Raw genomic sequence first — 16,095 nt, 5'->3', positions numbered from 1 at the left:
GGGACTACTTTTTTTTATGTACATTTTTTAAATAACGTTTCTTTTTTTTTTATTAATATAGCCTATAACCATCTGCACACCCTGACGATTACAACGGTGTATCGGGTGTGTGGATTGGCGCTGTGGTTCCCGAGTTTACCCGCCTCAAAGTTCTTCCTTTATTATAGTAGTATATATATATATATGACACACTATCTGATGGCTGAATAAAAGAATGCTGAGAAAAAGCTGGTCCTTGCCTCGTGTCTCTTTGTGAGGAGCGCTGCTGCGAGGTATTTGCAGATATATATTATATATATTATATATATATATATATATATATATATATATATATATATATATATATATATATATATATATATATATATATATATATATATAATCAAGTCAAGAGGGTGCCCTTGTGAGGAGGTCTCTCGGGAAGAGGTTACAGCACACCAATGCCGGCAGCAGCGCTGACAGAATGCCCACGTGCCTCCTTAGCCAAACGCGTTTCGAGCAGTCTATCCGCTCTTCATCAGTGGCAAAAACACACATGCAAATGTAGCCATTTTCAAATCCACTTTATTTATTTAAAAAGTCCCGCCCCAAATAGGCACCAGGCATTCTGGTAATGATAGTCCAACCAATGAGTGCCACGGACTATGGATTCCTGTATCAACTCCAGTGAGTGCCAAATATTGCATACAATCCCAAGTGGGTGAAGGTACACGATGATAAACTGCCAAGCTCCCAATATTGTCCCGGACAGCGAGGCCTCCTTCCCTCCACACAGTGCCGCGGTTGCAAGCACGTAGGATCCGCTCTGAAGTAGCGGGACCTCCTCGCGGCCGGACGAGCCGCAATTACATCAAGTCAAGAGGGTGCCCTTGTGAGGAGGTCTCTCGGGAAGAGGTTACAGCACACCAATGCCGGCAGCAGCGCTGACAGAATGCCCACGTGCCTCCTTAGCCAAACGCGTTTCGAGCAGTCTATCCGCTCTTCATCAGTGGCAAAAACACACATGCAAATGTAGCCATTTTCAAATCCACGTTATTTATTTAAAAAGTCCCGCCCCAAATTTGTTCTTACATTGCTGTTTCCTGCCGTCATGTAGCCAGTGAACAAGAGCTTCAATCAGCTCGAAACGCGTATGGCATTTGAGATGGATGCAGGCTGTTAATCCTGTGCTTTCACCCCTACGTGTGCAGCATCTCTCAAGGGCAACTTGGTGAATGTGTTTATAGCGGCTGGTCTGGCCGCAAGATGCTCCGTCGCCTGAGGGCGGACCCAGTGCGCTTGGTAATCACGAGCGCAAGGAATGGACGGAGGGGGCCTCGCTCACAGTGGCATTGACAGAGGAAAGGCATTGCGTGCATGCCGCTCACCTTACAAAGAACATTTATTAATGTGGGGCAGGAATACCATCCACTTGGTTAAAGAACTATTTGTTCTTACATTGCTGTTTTCTGCCGTCATGTAGCCAGTGAACAAGAGCTTCAATCAGCTTGAAACGCGTATGGCATTTGAGATGGATGCAGGCTGCTAATCCTACTATCGCCTGTGAAGTGGTGTGCTTTCACCCCTACGTGTGCAGCATCTCTCAAGGGCAACTTGGTGAATATATATATATATATATATATATATATATATATATATATATATATATATATATATATATATATATATATTCACTGAAAAAACCATAGGTTTCACACCAGTTATAGTTAGCTGGAAATTTTACTGACATAAAACCATTGAAATTCCCACGTTATAGTTAGTTGGACTCACTATAACTTGCACGCCTGCAATGCACTGCTGATGACGTCATATATTACATCACTCATGACATGGTCAGTGACATCACTCATGACATCACTGATGACACCATCCAGTGAATGTGTGTCTTTCTGAAAAATAAATATGTTTTCTATATGTATATGAAAAAGGTCGATGGAAGAATAAATGTTTAAGTCAGTGTCTAAATGGATGTTTGTTTTTTTAAATGATTGGTTAACTGGCTTATTAAGTGTATCTTAGTGAATACATATATTAGCGAGTAATGTTTAAACATTTAAATATATGTATCAGTGTTTGACTTTGTGTATAAGTGGCTGCATAGGTTGGTGAGTAGCTAGCTACATGTGTGTGTATATGGGTTATTAGATGTTTTTTTTAGTATCAGTATGAGTGTCTGTATGGTTTGGTGGGGGTATTACTTAGCACATAGATGCATCAATGACTGACTCACTGTATGTGTTTTGAAGACAGCATCTTTGCAGGACTGTATGGGGGGATGAGTGTGTATATGTGTGTGTTAGTGAGTGAATGACTGTCTCACTAGTGTCTTTATCAGTAACTACATTTGTTTTAATCTAGTATATGTGAGTATTGATGTATATAAGAGAGTATATGTGAGAGTGAGAGATTGTAAGAGTTCCTGTTTAAATAAGTATGTCTTTCTATAAGTGATTGTTTTTAGAGAGTAAGTATGTGTAAGTTTCCTTAGAAGTAAGGCGGTAGTGGGTGTATAGCTGTATATGCAAATAAATGGATGTTCAATAGTTTATTTGCATGTGTGAGTATGTGTGTGAGTAACTTTTGGATGACTGTCGGTGTGTAATAGGATGTATAGGTGTATCACTACATATGATGAGTGAGTATATGTATGAGTGACTATATAGAACTTTTGGTGAATGAGTGGATGTCTATATAGTTGGTTGAATTACTGAATTGGTTGTTGTAACTGGTATGGGTATCTCCATTTTTTTGAAAATGTTAGTTTCTATTTTTGAATATGTGTTTCAAGGATTACATTACACTGAAAGGAGGTCTGTCACTCTGTCACAAGGATAGTGTCATCAGTGATGTCATGAGTGATGTCACTGACCATGTCATGAGTGATGTAATATGTGACGTCGTCAGCAGTGCATTGCAGGCACGCAAGTTATAGTGAGTCCAACTAACTATAAGGTGGGAATTTCAATGGTTTTATGTCAGTAAAATTTCCAGCTAACAATAACTGGTGTGAAACCTATGGTTTTTTCAGTGAATTTAATAGGTTTTTTAAATGCTAATTCCTAACTATAACTGGCGTGAAACCACTGGATTTTTCACTGAATTTCAAAGGTTTTTTAAATGCTAATTCCTTTCTATATCGAATTTGTAACCTACGATTTTTTTTTAATTAGCTGTTTTGTTTAAGTATTAATTATTATGTTTTTTTTAAATAATTTTTTCCTGGGGCGCTCTGGGTGCGCGCACCGGTAAGCTCTCCGGAAAGCGCACCCAGAGCGTTCGTGTAAAAAAATATGAATGAAAAGTAAATAATAACGCAAGACATTTAGTACCATACATATAAAAGCAGTATTTTTGAATAAGGAAATGAAAATGATTTTGCATTTCCTTGAAACTATAAAAACGTCACTTAGGCGTGCCGCGTAAGCACCCCCGGAGGCGCCTTCGTTCGTGCCGCGTATGCGCCCCCGGGAGCGCTTACGTTCGCGCCGCGTAAGCGCCCCCGGAAGCGCTTCGGTGCGCGCAGCGTAAGTGCATCAAGTCATGTGACCTTAAAATAACACTTTTCATTGGCTGCTAACAGTTTTTTTTACAAAGAATGAAATCCCCACCCATTTCCTTCACTTCTTCTTTCACTTTTGTGACTGAAAGACCTGCCTTTTTGCTCTCGGCTCTTTGTTGGATTTCTTGGATTATCATGGCTGCCAGACCATCCAGCAGTGAAGATGACTCCAATGAATTCATCGATGAAGAGCCTCCTCAGCCAAAAGTCAAAGAACATTTCATCTGGAATTTTTTTTCCATACCTGATGACCAGAAGAAGGTAAATGCTCCAAAAGTGGAGTGCAGGATCTGTCACACAGTCCTGTCATGGGGTGACCCCACTAAAAAATATTCTTTTGGGAACTCCACAATGATTTGCCATGTGGAGAGGAGGCACCCCGAGAATTTTGCCCGGGAAAGTGTCAGGGCTCTGGCACAGGACGTTCCTAGTGATGGGGCCTCTACATCAACCGGAGGATCAACAACATCGGTGAGGGGGAGATCACAAGAGCTGGTTCCGAACATTCAGCCTGCATTTAACAAAGGTGTCCTTAAATGCAGAGACTGTGATCAGCTACTTTGCTATGGGGAGCAAAGTGTTCTGCCTAGGTTCGAGCATTGGAGAACCATCGCTGCCGTCCCCAGCCCTAATTTTTTATTTTATTTTTGCTCCTGTTGAGCAGTTTCCATTCCCTGTTTTTGTTTTTGTTCTAAAAAAAGAAAAAAGAAGAAAAAAAAGTTATTTTCAGAACTACCTCCAATTCTCATCAAGGAGCTATATTCTTAAAAAATGAAAAAGAGTAAGTGAAGTGGAGTGCATTGATAAAGGAAAGGAAAATGAGTAAGAAAGAACAGAAAGGTATGAGAGGAGAAAGGAAGTGAAGTAGGGGGACTGAAAGAAGGTTGGTGTTGTGAAGAAAAGTAAGGAGAAGGAGAGTGAACATGGGGAATGTGGATATTCAAAGAAAATGTAGAAAAGGAACGGGGTGTGGAAGGGTAAGAGAAGATGCATTGCTGGAGTTGCATCATTTTTGTGACACTCCAGCAATGCATCACTTTTGCGCTTACAGATACGTCTGAAATACTGACGTATCTGTAAGTACTTGCGACATAATACGTCATATATTTAATATGACGCATGACTAGAAGACTAAAGGCCTCATTTATGAGGCCATGCGTCACTTTTACGCCACCGGTGAGTCACGTTTTGTGACGCACCAGTGCTGTAAAAAATGCACCTTATTCAGTCATATTTACAAGTGACGCATCTAGGTAGATGCGTCACTTTGTAAACCCCTGCGCCACATTATACCTACGTCAGGTGTAATGTATGCAAAAGGGACGTATTGACGCAAGAAAGGGTCGTAGAGGTGACGCAGTGAAATCTATGAGATATCACTGCGTCACTTTTATGACGCTGTTGCGTCCAAATCTTGCGACTGTTTCACAGCAGGCGTAAGACTGATGCAGGCTCTTTCACATGGGCCTGGCCCCATGTGAAAGGATGCATTGCTGGAGTTGCATCATTTTTGTGACACACTCCAGCAATGCATCACTTTTGCGCTTACAGATACGTCTGAAATACTGACGTATCTGTAAGTACTTACGATACAATACGTCATATATTTAATATGACGTATGAGTAGAAGCCTGAAGGCCTCATTTATGAGGCCATGCGTCACTTTTACGCCACCGGTACGTCACTTTTGTGACAAATCAGCAGCGTAAAACATGCACCTTACTGAGTCATATTTACAAAGTGACGCATCTAGGTAGATGCGTCACTTTGTAAACCCCTGCGCCACATTATACCTACGTCAGGTGTAATGTATGCAAAAGGGGCGTATTGACGCAAGAAAGGGTCGTAGAGATGACGCAGTGAATGAACTGGGATTTCACCATGCTACGCTCTCCCGTACGCTCCCCCGCGAAAATCGAAAAAAAAAAAATTGCCCCGCGGGGCCCTTTTATGGCCACAACATCAAACCTAGGGGGTCAGGGGGGTCTACCCTGCCCCCTTTTGCTCATTTCCCCCTTTGTTTTTGCCACCTCTTGTGTCTCGATCCTACCGAGACACAAGATGGCGGCCGCTCAGGACTGTTTGGAATGTTTACAGACACCCGAGAGCCAATCAGCTCTCCGCTCGCGAACTAGCGTAGCGCGCCCGGTGCCCGTACCGCGGCGCGCTTATAGATATATATATTTTTTTGAACCTAAATTAATCAAAATCCACTGGAGCACATATCTTGAGACATAGCAAAGGCACATCGGGCTACCAGTCCCTACAATTTTGCCAAGTTTGATGGAAATCCATTCAGCCGTTCGGGCTAAAAGTGAGGTCGACCGCCCTATGGAAATTAACATGGGGAAAACACGTTTTGGGACCCCCCTTTTATCGCGGCCCCCGCTTGACGAATCCCCCCCAAACTTTCAGGGAAGGACCGAAGCGCCGCGAGGCAAATTTGAGGAAATTTTCAGGCAGATTCCTTAACCGGCACCAAAGTTATTCACAATAGAATGTTGAGATTTTCTATTGAAAATAATCCTAACTATAACTACCTACTGGTGACCGCCAGTAGGTAATATATATATATATATATATATATATATATATATATTTCCACAGCCAGTCTCCCTTATTAAAAAGGGGGCACGCCGGATTCAAAGCGAATTTCTTTATTTTTCAAGGATCGGCATGACGCGTTTCAGCATAGGCTTTCCTCAGATGCACTTCCTTGCTAGTTGCCACTGCTACTGCGGCCCAAAGTTAAAGGTTTTCTGGCATCTAAAGTAGATTTGTTTGCACACCTGTGTTTCATTTGGGAGGAGCCGCTTCAGTACCCAACACGTAGAACTGCAACTCCCAGAGTGCAGTTAGCTTACACAAGCGTGCTGTGGTTTTGAGGTCCAAACAGCCAATTTCCTTCATTACCTCATGGTTGGGGCTGGCTGCAACTGAAAACAGGTAAGGATGCGCAGTATTTTTCTGGGCGAGGTTTTTCATCCGTTATATATATATGTATGGGAGTATGAGGTTTAAACCCTCATTTAAAAAAAAAATATCTATATAGATATAGGTATATCTATGTATTTAGCACTTTATATAAAGATAATGAAAAAATAAATTGATAAAAAAAGATGATAAGCTGAAATAACGAAGGAAAAAAAGTGAAAAAGTAAAAAAGAGAAAAGACTATGCTCTAACAATCTTGTGCTAAATGTTTTCTACTATGTTTACTGTGTTAAAAAATTATGTGTACTATTATTTATATAGTGGGAGCAATGTGTGTGATCAAGGCAGCAGGACCTGCCAAAACGCGTTACAGCGAAATTAAAAAAAGTGCGAATAACTTTCCTCTCAGTGTCCGTGTCTGTCTTTTCAGGCCGGTAATAAAGATTCCAAAACTGCATGCAAGAATACTTGCAAAGACGCACTCTCAGGACGCCGAGAAACCTGATAGAAATAACGTTTTTAGGTCTTGTCCTATTAATCGCGCAAGCGATAATAGGACGAGAGTATAGGAGGCCAAATAAGCTTTGAAACCATCGCAGATTTCGTTGAGTGCATGTGCTCATGCACGCGCTTGCCATTTGCTCCCAGAGCCGCCTGCCTGCTTCACACTTCAAAGGAATGCGCCCCCCCTCCGCCCACGCAATGCCGAGAGCCAGCGCTTCCCTCCCACTCGCTCACTCCCCTTCTTCCCCGCCCCCACCCCATCCGACTTGTTTTTTATTGCCGCGCGGCGCCAATGCTTGTTTCTTTAATCCCCGCTTTCCGCTCGCACACCACCATTTGCCTGACTTCAAAGGAATGCCTATCGCCCCCCCCCCCTTTCCGTCACAGCAATGCCGAGAGCTTGTTTTGAATTTGCTCATATGGGTCTCGAACCAGTAAGGACGTTCTGCCAATGCCTTAAAATCGTCAAGTTAAATCCGTTACTTGTTTAATTCATCTTTCCCATTATGCGTTTCGACTGCAACACATGTGATCATGGTTGCGTTGCAGCCGAAACGCGTGATGAGAAAGATTAATTAAAAATCTTTATTGCTACCAAGTTTCTCGGCGTCCTGAGAGTGCACCTTTGCAAGTATTCTTCCGTGCAGTTTTGGAAATATATATATATTGGATGCCACAGTTCCCCTCAGTCTGGAACCCAGCAGCAGTGGGTCATGACCAGGGTGAGGAGCCCGCAAAATTCAAATGTAAACTCCAAACCAGCAGGAGACACGCACTCTGGTGCAAACAATCCAAGTAGACTCGAATTTTCAAAGCTTAGTTTAGTGCGACCACCATGTACAAAACAGCCCAATGCGTTTTGGCGTTACTCACGCCTTGATCACAGGTAAATCATATGTGTCTCCTACACCAATAAAAAGTGTGCACAAACAACATAAAGATGGATTGGAGTGTTAAACTGCATGAAACACATACGACATGCAGAGAAATGTATATCATTCATTTGATAATACAATGTTAGCATGAAAGGAAATACAGTAATAAATATTAGATCGATTAAAAATATAATCTGTTAAAAAAAGCTTTATTTTTTTTAAACAATATTTTTACTCTCATACTGAAACACAGTTCAGGAAATGTAATTAGATAAACTACATGGATTGCTGTACAGCACGCAAATGTGCCATTCATGTGATGGAGCAAGGATTTGCACGTAAAGTGACTTGCTTGTATCATGAGCCTCAAATAACCCTAACTATGTAACCAACCTGTTGGCTTACTAATTTGCTCCTTATTCTTTCACCATTTGGGTGTCCGAGAGCAGCTTGCTTATGTGTTTTCTAATCCTAATACGCTTGCATCTAAAAATGGCTGCTGCTACGCAGGAATTTCTACTGCGCATGCGTCTGTCATACCCACGTGACATGACGTACTCGCAGCTTTGGAGGGAACCCTTTCACATCTGCGCACTAGTGCTAAAAGGGCTGATCTGTGTTCTCACATGCGAGAAGCTTGCATTGCTGCTTTTGCTAAGCTGTTCGTTCTGCTTAATCATAATGCTATAGTTTATATTAAAGTAATGGGTATAGAGTAGGAATTCATGGTATACTGTGTAATCATTTATTACTGTGTTCTAAATTATTTCCTTTTTACTTTCCATGTATCGTATTCTTTGGGCCTGGGAGGTGCTTACTACTCCATTTTGGAATTCCTTTCTACGCATGTCCCCTGCGGAGGAAATTTGGGCTCTGCAGCATTGGAACCCAGCCAGATGGCAGCAACAGCCAAGATGCGCCTGGGAACCTGACCTGCGACCCAGCTAGAAGGAGATGAAATGTACTGAAAGTTGTTAGAATTGTATTAAATGTTATATTCACCATTGTTAACCAAAAGGCATGTGTCATGAGAATCTGGAATTTAAGGGGCGGAAACGGAATTTGAATAAGGAGTCTGAGAAAGTCTAAAATTTAGGTGGTGTGATGACCTGTCCTCCTCCTTTGACCAATCAAAATTGGGGATCCTTACACTTGCAACATTGGGGGGTGGTACACTGACCTGAAAAACAGTATAACTAGCGTAGGTTTTGCTAGAGAGATTGTCCGACTTGTCCGAATAGCTGAACTGTCACTGATCCAACGCCCTCAATAGGTGACTGAAAGCAAAGAGCTGCGGAGCACTCTGTTGGGAGGTTTGAGAACCCAATCGGGGTTTTGGGAAGTGAAAGTGCTGGCGAAGCACTTTGCTGATAAAAGTTATAACCCAATCGGGGGTTTTGGCAGATTCCTTGCAGAGAGGGAGTAGCGCAGGCGTTGCAACCGAAGCTGCAGGTGTTGGTCTTAACCTATGGTGAGCCGGTCCTGATCCAAATTCTGGGGTTATCCTGTCCTGATTGTCCATGAGCTGCACCTGCTCACCTACTGGCACTGAAGTCCATGGGGTTCCTCCCGTCTTTTCCAACTGACCCATGGCCAGGGTTGGTGTTCACTTCTATCCTAGGTAAATATAAGTCTGTGTGGGTGATTGTAAATTAACTTGCATTCCTTTTCTCACCTTCCCAAATTTGCAAAGCTTGATTGCACATGTTCTTTACTTTTCCCGTCCCTTGGTAAATGAGAACTTTCATGTATTATTGACTATTAGCGTGTTCCAATTTTCCACCCACCTTTAGCCAATGTGATATGTTTCTATGAGAGTATATGTTTCTTTTCTCACTCTCCCTTTAAGGAGATAAGCTGAATTAATAGTATGTTCCAAATCTTACCTTCTCTATAGTTAGTAAGCTAAAATCTGAATAATCGAATAGTATAAATTGTGTTTCTCCTTTTAAACTGTCAGTGAATTGCAAAAGGCTTTGGGTTTAGTGTGTTCCCTTTCTTTACCCTCCTTTAATCAAGTTGCGAAAGATTGTTTTTCTAAATTAGGATGTTTCTTGTTTTTACCTTCCTTTTACTTTTCTAAGTTTCTAAATGATTAGCATACTCTATCTTATTCATAGCTATACGCTGTTTCTGATTTTAGTTATTGATAGTTTTATCGCATTTATCTTGTGGCTCATGACATATGATGAGGATGATGATTAGATAAAGAGTTTGAACCTACCCTGAGTCTGTGGTTATTAAATAATTACAAATGTTATGATTTTTTGATGTGCCTTTATCTTTAACTCAACTCCCTGATCCATTGTGTTTTAGGTACCTAGTGTCAAAGATTAGCAGGTTTCTGGTATAGGAATTAGAGATAAAAAGAAAAACCACAAGATACTGGTAGTAGAGCGTGAGTTACCGAAATAAAGTTAAGGTATATGATTTGGAATTATGGGCCCAGGTGAGTATTGGTAAAAAAATATTTAGTAGGGTGACCCGCGCGCTCTATCAGTATACTTTTCTGGTAGCAGAGCTATGGTTAGGGATTAGTTAAAGTTAGGTAGTTAATTAGTTAGTAGGTTAAGTTAATATTTTATTGATCGATCAAATGTGGTATTATTGAAATGTTTATTTGATGCTGCTATATTGAATGTATTAACCAAAGTTGTTCGTATCTGTTATATGTGTTGTCTGGAATCCCCGGGGGCAGAATAGCGGGAGGCTGATAGAAGCCACCTCGCGTTGAGGTCACTTATCAGAGGAAGTTAGTGCATTGTTGGGCAGAACCGCAAGCACTATTTAGGGTTTTCTGTATAATTGTGTGAATAAATGATAGCAAGGAGTTCGCTAGCAAAACTTTTGTTGTGATATAACCTAGTAAGGATCACACAGAAGAAGTAGCAGGTTCGTCTAAGCTCGATTGATAGCAAAAGGGTTCGCTGCTGAAACTTTGGCTTCAGTATATATCCTAGAGTGGATGAGTCTAAAGGAGTAGCAGGTTCTCTAATGCTTGTGTGAAGGGTAGGCGGAAGGGTTCTACTCGTAGTGTATGAAAAGTAAACGGAAGGGATTTACTTGCATTGAAATATTTCTTTCCTATCTAGTCACTCGGGTACAGTGGCAAATGTGTTTCCGTTGTTAAATAATAAGAATTTGCACTTTAAAATTCAAAATAACTGAGTTTTGAAATACCTTGTGATGGAGGGAGTCAGTCGCGGAGCTGCGCTGACGTCACTCAGTACCGCGCTGGTATTGGTCAAGACATCGGGAGTGTAGCTGAGATAGCTTTGTAAAGGAGGGGTGAGCGTAGGAGCGTGGGAACTCGTCTCACGAGAAAGGCCGCACACTCATTGGTTGAAATTATTTGCAACTCCAGTGTTGATTGGTTGTCGAGAAATAAAAGACGCGCTAGCATTGGAAGCATTTTAGTAAACAGAAAGAAGTAATTTTTGCACAATTTGAATTTTTGTGAAATATATGTGGTATCCAAGTCATCCAGAAATTCGACCTGATCCGAGATACTTGGGGTTTGCAAGGGATCAGATGTTAAGAGGCAGACCTAACAAAATGTACGGAAGTAAGAGAAAACTGTCACTTGTAGACAAAGTTAAGAATTACTTTAAAAAAGACAAGCCTATTAAAACTAGAGAAGGAGTCATTATTCCACCACCGAATACTCCTGCTTCATTCATGAGAAGTGCCACTGTAGTAACTCCTGAAGAGATAGACAGATGGACCCGGGCCTCCAATGCATGGAAGTCTCTATCTGTACTTCCCTTGAAGTTAAAGGTGTAGTTTTTTTTATTGAACCACTTTCAGGTTCCCTTATTGGTAAATCCATTAAGAATATCACTGATTCGCATTCACTTGCCTGATCATCAACTATCAGTGGTTCTTTTCTTGGCTGTACTACTGATGCAGTTATAACGGGAGCCTTTGGACTACCTTGTTTATCTCCGTACAAAGGAACCACTGGGCCAATAGTTACTGGAATTGTCAAAGCTTCAGGACTTGTATTTAATTGGGAAATTTTCTGAATTAACTCACTTCTCTGTTTATTTAAAGCTTCTCTTACTCTTTCCTGTAAAACCCTTTCGATGGAGGTCTCATGTATCACTTGCGGAATTAAAGGTGGCTTTAAAGACGGGGCAGTCGGGTTTGATATGCTTGACCCCTCATTATAAGGCGGTCTAAAGAACGGGTTGTTTGGATTTATTATTCTCGTTTCTTTGTTATAGGGTGGTGGATTTTTCAATAATAAATCCTCCATGTAATCATCATCGGAATCACCACCAGTCATTAAATGTCTAGTTTTCTCAGTTCTTTTACCTCCCACAGGCTCCTCTATCGTTAGTACTGGGTAAAGCCCTTCCACTAACATATTCTGTCTCCATTGTTTCATTTGTTTTTCTTTAGAATCTCGGGGAACCTTTGGGTAAAATGTACTCAGTCCTTTGTCAATCCTAGGTCTGTCTCTCTCAAAAGCCTCAATCTCCCATTCTTCTAATGCCTCATATTGCGTTAACCTAGGTCTGGGATGTAAGTCATTCATTCGGGTCCTTAAATTAAACAAAATTCTTCCATTAAAGGTGCCTTCTAATGGAAATGCCAAAATTCCATCATCTTTTGTGTATTCCACCCAGTTCTCTAACCATACACAGGAATGGTATCCCCTGTCAAACATCATGAATCACAGTGATTGCCAATTTCAGACAACGATCAGCCAGGGAAATTGGCCTCGCAAAGGGTCAGTTTCAGGTGACGAGGTCAGTTTCTTTGCAGTCCACTTGCAAGTCAGAAAAGGCCTAGTTAATATGTACATGAACAACGAAGCCCATGCAACTTTGTCCGTTCGCTTACCTCCACAATATCCTGAACAGTTCAGGATATTGTTAACTTTTAGTTCGCTTGCACAGATCTTATCGTACTCAATATCTGAATTACTTCTTCCTTTATGTCTTCTCGTTACACGGGTAGTGCTTTCAATTATATGTTTGTCCGGCTCGTGGAAATTGAATTTGGGACATTCCTAATAATTAACTTGTGGGTTGGTACAATGTAAAGTGAGTTTTTTATGATATGACGAAGCATGGGAAAATGTATTTGATTCGTTAGAATTTGTCGCAGTAGGTGTGCATTCATAATGAGCAAAAGGTGGATAAATACTGATGTATTGCTCTATGAAAATTGAACAGTTTCTTGAGTTGTACACCGTGTTGTATTGCTGGAATTACTGTTACTAGCTGCAGCTAATAAATTTGATCTCTGACGCCACCTAGAAGTATTCCGTGTCTCGGTTTGCCAAGACAGGAGAACCCCAAGACTTTGGGTGTTTCCCTGGCGCCGCTGGGTTCTAAAAACCCAGTTCTTCAGTTGGCTCCCGGCGGTGTGGCGACTTCAGCGGTACCGGTCCAAGCCCGAGGATCGTGAGGAGCCACGTGAGAAAATTCTGGAGGAAGGCCAACCACTTCAATGTCGTCGTGGTCCGAAGGTTTTTGCTGCGAGGCTTCCCGCTTTTCCGACGGCTGCGAAGGACTGCTGCCCTGACTGTCGCCCTGTCTTGGACCCTTGATTGATCCTTTGTAGAACGAGTCGATAGACGGTCTTCTGGTGGCGTGACGGATAATTTGGTTAAGTATAAGTGGGTCGCTCCCACGATCTTTGTTTTGGTCCTTGGTTTTGATTCAGATATTGCAATAGCTGAAGCCGAGGGGCTCGTATATTTACGAGTGTATAGATAGTTGATAACCCCTTGAAGTTTGAAGCTAGATTAGTGAGCTATAAGATGCCTGGTCTTAGCAAATTTGGGAAATGGTTTGGTTGTGGTTGCAACAGGGATTCCCGATTGGAGGATTTATGTCCGATACCTCCAGTTGGATCTCCAACTTATGAGCTCTATTCAAAACACGGAGTGGGTCCCATTACGTATAATGAAATATGGGTCCGCTATACTAGAAAAGATGGTGTTTTACAATAGCCCCAACATGGTAATTTTGAAAATAAATATTTTAGATAATCTGGAAGTTGCCCTATTTAAGAAGAAAGCCCGGCCGGCAATGTTTGATTCTTTCCGCCTTTGGTGTAAGGAAGCCAAACAGCGAGAAATTAAGCAAGCAAAGAGAGATAGGAAAGATAAGAATATGTCAGTGCTACAAGCTGCTAGGCAGTTTAAGGAAGATGGAGAAGAGCGTGCGAGTGAAGTCTTAGATAGACAGCGTTGCATGGCTATCGATAAATGTTATCCGGCCTTGCCACCTTCCCTTTCAAAAGTGAATGAAGATCCTGAAAAAGATCCTTTGATTTCTCATTTACTGAGATTACCACCTCCTTATGTGCAGGGTGCTACTGCGCCTCCATTACCCCCGGTTGTTGCACCTCTTGCTGTTCAGCTTCCTGCTGTTGTTCAGCCACCCGTTGCTCCACAGATGGTTCTCCCTCCTACGGCGCAACCCCCTCTAGGGTCGCCGACTTTGCTACCAGCTTTGCCTCAAACTCCTTTGCCTTCTACTTCTGTATCTTCGACTCCTGATCCTCTTGTTCCTACGCCTCTTTTGCCTCAAAATACTCTTTCTCCTGTTCTTATGGCTACTTCTTCTCCTTCTGCTCGAAAACGAATGACTGAGACTGTTGTTAATCTCTTGTCTCCACTCTTTGGGTCATTGAATATGACCCCTGTTTTAGAACGTAGACAGAGTCGTAGTCAGTTTCCTAGTCCCGAAGAGCGGACAGTGTTGGATCTTTTGACTCGAAGATGGGTTTTAAAAGCTTCGAGGTATAATTTACAAGCGATTATGGATGTTTTCTTTCAGTGGGAACCACCGAAGCAAAGGTATGTGTTTGATATGATGTGTACTTTTCTCCGTCAGGAATGGGAAAATAATGAGTTGGGTCCGATTCCGCAGGAAGTGCTTGATGTTCAGTCAGAATTTGCTCAAGGGATGATAGTGGAGTCCGATGTTACAGATGCTGTAGAGACGATACTTGTCTTCAGGTCTAGGCTACCGCCTCAGACATTGTACAAACCTGATTCCTTTGTTAGGAGAAAAGTGAAGCAGTATCCCATGAGAGAGGTTCCCCCTGTATGGAGAGAGGCAGTTCAGGCTAATGTAAATTTGGGTATTCAAGCTGAGCCAGCTCATTTTCAGCGAGTATGGGTACATGTCCCTTGGAAAAGAGCAGAAGTCTTGGCACTTAAGCAGACTTTACCAGACCCTCGTAAAAATCCTGCTGGTTATTACAAAGAATTGTCTCAGACAGTTGAAGCGTGTATTATGAATTTAGCTGATACAGATATGTTGATGGGTAATGTAGTCCCTCAACCTTTGTGGGCAAAGATTCATCATGAGAATCATGCGCAAGAATTAGGAGATACGTGGGCTAATATTGTTGCTGCAGATGGTCGGCAGGTAGGAGGTGCCAAACCAGAACCTTTAGTTGCAGAATTATCTGGTGGAATTATTAATTTGATGAAAACTATGATGCCTGCTTTACGAGTGAATTGGGATAAGTTAGCAGCATGCAAACAAAATAAAGATGAAAGTGTGTCTGATTTCTTTACTAGGTTTGAGGAAACGTTTATCGATCATAGTGGTCAGGATATGAGCACCGAGGGTGGTCAAAGGTTGTTCGTGGACACATTTGTCTTTAATTTGCTTCCCGAACTTTCTAATAAGTTGAAAGATTCTGAGAGTTCATGGGCTGTTTCTTCGTCGGCCCAGATCCTGGCTACTGCACAATATTACGAGAATAGGGATAACGATGAGAAGGATAAAGTAGAGAGGAAGACTAAAGAATTAAAGACGAAAGTTATTTTGCAGCAAGCTTATCCGCCTCGTATGAATCAGCCTCAGTATCAGCAATCCCCACAGTTTCAGAAATTGTTACAGAAGCCCGAGTATTTTGCTCCACGATTTTTGCCAGGCCTTAATCAGTGTGCTTATTGCAGAGAAGAAGGTCACTTTAAGCATAGTTGTCCGGTTCTGCTACAGCATGCGAATGGTGTATCTGATCAGAGAGGTCGTGTTGGTTTCCAACAAGCTCCTAGGGGTAGGGGACGTGGTGTGTTTCCTTGGAATGAGCGTTCCTTTCCCCTTCAGAATTCTGCAAATTGTTTTGACAGACAGAATGCTTCGAATGTTCAGTCTGCTCAGTACTATGCTGAGGATTACTGTGTTGAGAGCGAGAGTGTTGGTTATAATGATTGCTAGGACAGCCATGGGCAAAGAGAGGGAGTAG

General features: G+C 41.9%; 1 protein-coding gene across 1 annotated transcript; it reads left to right on the top strand.

The window, feature by feature from the left end:
- The first annotated feature begins 14,921 nt into the window (after window positions 1–14,921).
- Window positions 14,922–16,067, top strand: LOC147717057 (uncharacterized). Its single transcript, XM_086919837.1, has one exon. The coding sequence runs from the start codon at window positions 14,922–14,924 to the stop codon at window positions 16,065–16,067; it is 1,146 nt and encodes a 381-aa protein (XP_086775963.1).
- Window positions 16,068–16,095: the final 28 nt, after the last annotated feature.

This window comes from Lissotriton vulgaris, chromosome 5 (assembly GCF_964263255.1).
Source record: "Lissotriton vulgaris chromosome 5, aLisVul1.2, whole genome shotgun sequence".
Classification (NCBI taxonomy): Eukaryota; Metazoa; Chordata; class Amphibia; order Caudata; family Salamandridae; genus Lissotriton; species Lissotriton vulgaris.
Note: the sequence above shows the minus strand (reverse complement) of the source record. Positions and strands in the feature narration are given on the sequence as shown.